The 3,882-nt window shown below is 44.1% G+C and overlaps 1 protein-coding gene across 1 annotated transcript; it reads right to left on the reverse strand.

The window, feature by feature from the left end:
* Positions 1-2,106: 2,106 nt before the first annotated feature.
* LOC117027073 (phosphate carrier protein, mitochondrial-like) lies at positions 2,107-3,358 on the reverse strand. The gene is given in 4 exon segments (XM_033114493.1): positions 2,107-2,876; positions 2,879-2,962; positions 2,965-3,079; positions 3,329-3,358. Coding segments are annotated over 4 exon segments (927 nt in total). The 3' UTR covers positions 2,107-2,178.
* Between the last annotated feature and the right edge of the window lie 524 nt (positions 3,359-3,882).

Consider the following 3,882-nt stretch of genomic DNA (forward strand, 5'->3'; position numbering starts at 1 on the left):
AAAATGAATATAAAATATCTAATAATGGAAGGATACTATGGGTTTTCTAATTCTAATAGAGCTACATGATTTCACAGAGTGATTATTACAGACAAGATAAAACATTGAATAGAAGTTTAAATTGTTCTAAGGAATAGTAACTACAAAAAAAAAAATCCCTAATGATCCCGAGCTTCTGTTATCTTTATGTAAATTACCTTTCATTCTTCATTGTTTGCTATCCTGACCCCGATTTATTCAGGTAAACATTTGTAAACTACCACTAACAAAAAATGGTGAATAGAAATCTAGGGAATAAATATGACAACAGCTGACCCAAACTAAGTAAACCCATTTTCTTGACCATGTCCATGACAGTCAGAATAATGGCCAACAGTTCTCCTTAGATTATACTTCTCTAAACATACACAGTGTATATTACAGAAATTATCTGGTATTATCAACAGAACAATCATAAAATACCACAGACCAGAACAGGTGGTTTTTTATTACTTTGAAACTCCATAGATTTTGCAGCAATTCCCTAAATTATATTAGTGATAGAAAGTACTTAATAAATTGTTGACCAAAGGAAATCCCTACAAACATTTTACAAGACAGCACTAGATGGAAATATATTTGTTTTAATGTCTTGCAAAAATGAACCCGCACAATTCAGTTCCTTGAGATTTATCATTCTCCTTCACTGAGAATTATAATTTCCAACAAACCTGGACACTAACCTTCCAAGGAAAGCTAAAGCATCTTAACAATAATGATCCTTCCCCTGCATCTTTCACAATAATCAATAAAATAGAAACACTAAATATAAATTTCATTCCATCTCATTCACAAGTTCTGACATTTTTCCTCCAAGCTCTTTATTATCTAACTAAGACAGTTCAAAAATACTTAAATCTAGACACTTTTCAACTTCCATTAACCATTAAACAATTTACTAAATAGTTAAAACATAAACATATTCTAAGTTTGTAGTCTTTAACACAAATTGTTAAGGCAATCATGTAATATTTTGGTAAATTATATCAAATATAATGATGTTTCTTACTCACATTTTACAAAGATCTCTAATTCACAGTATTTCATTAATTTTATATTTTCCCCAATCAGAGATGTGAAGGCTACAGAAAACTGAAAATATGCCTTATAACTTCAATAAATTTTATGAGCCTCAACCATTGTAAAGATCACTGAAACTGAATTAAATGAATAGTATTTGTTACATTAAAAGTGAGATTTTTCCTTCCAAAGTCACCAAAACCATTCTTTAATATTCAAAAAAAAATTGTTGGAATTTGTAGGATGTGTGTGTGTGTGTGTGTGTGTGTGTGTTTTAATGTCAGGGTGGTATGATCTTCTTTGGATGTATGGCTGTTGAAAGCTGAGTTATACAAAAGAAATAATAGAGAACAGAGGCTTTTCTTTACATATTTATTCCCAGAGCCTGCCCTTCATCTCATTTCAGTTTTCCACATTGATCCAATTGTAGCACTTCCTGGAGAGAGCTATGTTCTAACTAGCAACATCAGGAAGAGAATCGGACAAAGCAAAATGGGAAAATGCTGATCTTCTTATGTCATGTCTCTTTGAAAACAATGAATACATTCTAAGCTATCAAGCAATATAAGTCACAATTTAACTTTTAATAATTTTTACTTGTAATGGACATGAACGAAATACTGCATGAGTCCTTCATCTGTTCAATAGGTGCACGATTTCTATTGAGATGAATACCATGGAACAGAATTTTACTTTGTTCCCTGTCCCATATAGTTGTGCTGACCTTAAAACCTCATTAGTAGGCTATTCAGTAGTGATGCTTGGATAATCTCCACTGAATGGTGAATCAAAGGAGATACAATCTAGAGACACGAAATTAACTATTACTTTCTATTAAGAACTTTTTTGCCTATAATTGTTGAAAAGCTATTGAGTTAAAGCAACCATGCCGACTTCCCAAAGATAATAGTCCACCCCACCCCCCAAATGAAAGGGTTGCAATCCCCTCGGATTGCCAAAAGGAAGTCAATCATTTAAAGAGAACTCAGACTTCATATTAAGTCACCTCCCCAAAATACGTTAACATTTTACGTGCTAGTAGTGTTGTTGTCTGAATGCAATTCCCCACTGGATCGAAATATGGGCCAATGGTGGCTGCAGGACTTGACAAATCCACGTCTACTTTTGCTCCTTCAGGGATTCCAGTGCTTGAGTGACAGGAAGGCGAGGCAGCTTGAAATAGACCTTGACTGAGTCATAGACGAACCACTGCGGTGCTGTCAGGGTGCCAGTCATGATGATCCGGGCGAACAGGCCCTTCCACACTCCCCCAAACCCCAGTTTGCAGAGAACTCCTAAGGCCGTGCTACCTTTCTCCTTGTTCAAAATGGACACGACGGCATCAGCCAGGTGGGACACGACGGCGCAGAAGATACCAGCAACGTAGCCGGCCACGAAGGTCATGGCGAGCTGCTCGGCTTTGGTGCACTGGCTCCGGGGCTTGGGCATGGCATACTGGTAGAGAGCTTCCACCGTGCGCTCGAAGCAGGCGGACTTCATCATGGTGTAGGGGATCTGCGTCATCCAGAGCGGCGCCACGCCTGTGTAGAAGGCCCACAGGCCCTCCTCGTCGCCCGTCCTGGGGGCCGCGGCCCGCAGTGTCCTGCCGTAGCCCGGCTGCGTTTGGACGCGGACCTTCACAGCCTCCATGGGCGCCGGGGCTCGGTGGGCGAAGGACTCGGCGCTGGCCGAGGCGGTCAGGTACAGGCTGGTTCTCCACCTGTAGACCTTCTCCTGGCCCAGGAGCTCCGCGTAACGGATTATGAAGACCTCACAGAGGCCAAACTTGCTAAGGCCCTGCATGGAGTAGCCGAAGAGGTCGGGGTCCACCCTCGGGCCAGGCCGTGTAGCCCGCCGTCCAGCAGCGTCACTCCAAAGCCGCTCAGGATGCCCTTGTAGTTCCGGGATCCACCTGCACGCGGCACTTGACCAAGTCCAGGGGCACAATGGCGGTGTGTGTCAGCCCACAGCTCAGCATCCCGCCCAGGCCGCACACCAGCAGGTTTCTCGTACAGCTGTACTAGTAACTGTGTTCCTCCGCAGCCGCTGCCCAGGGTCTGTCCTGGCATCTGCCTGCTCTTCTTGCCTGCAGGACTGGGTAACCGCCAACGTCACACATGGCTGTGCTCGGTCTAGTCATACAAGTCCCTCAGTCCTGGCTCTGTCCTTCCTCAAAGGCTGCAGAGCAGATGCGCAGGCGTTGTGAGCTTCCCCCGCGAGCCGGCCAATCCAACGGTCCAGGTGTGTGGGATGCCCAGCAGGTGCCTACAGGGCTTCGGCCAACGCTCCAGCAGTACATGCGCGGCCCCTACTGGCTGGGTTGGGGTGAGGTCTGAAGCCCACTCTTGAAAATTTAAGTAGGGGAACCGTCCGCCCCTCACCTACAGACCGCCTCCCGCCCTTCCCTCACACCTTCCGGTGAATAGGATTCTGGAAGGCCCCTAGCCTTTCTCAGCCAATGGTCAGTGGTCCCTAGATCTCATCTTGGGTGATGAGTAAGGCTTTTCCGTGCCCAAGTGGCAGCTGTCCAGCTCTGCTAACTAGTCCTCTATGAAGATGCTAACAAAATAAATCAACAAGTACAAACACGAGTAAACACAGGAATAGGCTAGTAAATAGATGAGGACGTGGGTGAGGGGGTGAAGAGTTGCCATGCACCGCTGCCTTCCTGAGAAGCTTTTCTGGAGTCTTCACCCAATTATGCCCACTTAAGATAATGGTCATTTCTATGGCAACAGAGTATTCTATGTAGGGAATGAGCAGAGAGAACTAGGAACCCGGCATTGGAGTCCCAGTCTTGAGGCTTCCAGTCTTACTTACCCT

This window comes from Rhinolophus ferrumequinum, chromosome 9 (assembly GCF_004115265.2).
Source record: "Rhinolophus ferrumequinum isolate MPI-CBG mRhiFer1 chromosome 9, mRhiFer1_v1.p, whole genome shotgun sequence".
NCBI classification, from domain to species: Eukaryota; Metazoa; Chordata; class Mammalia; order Chiroptera; family Rhinolophidae; genus Rhinolophus; species Rhinolophus ferrumequinum.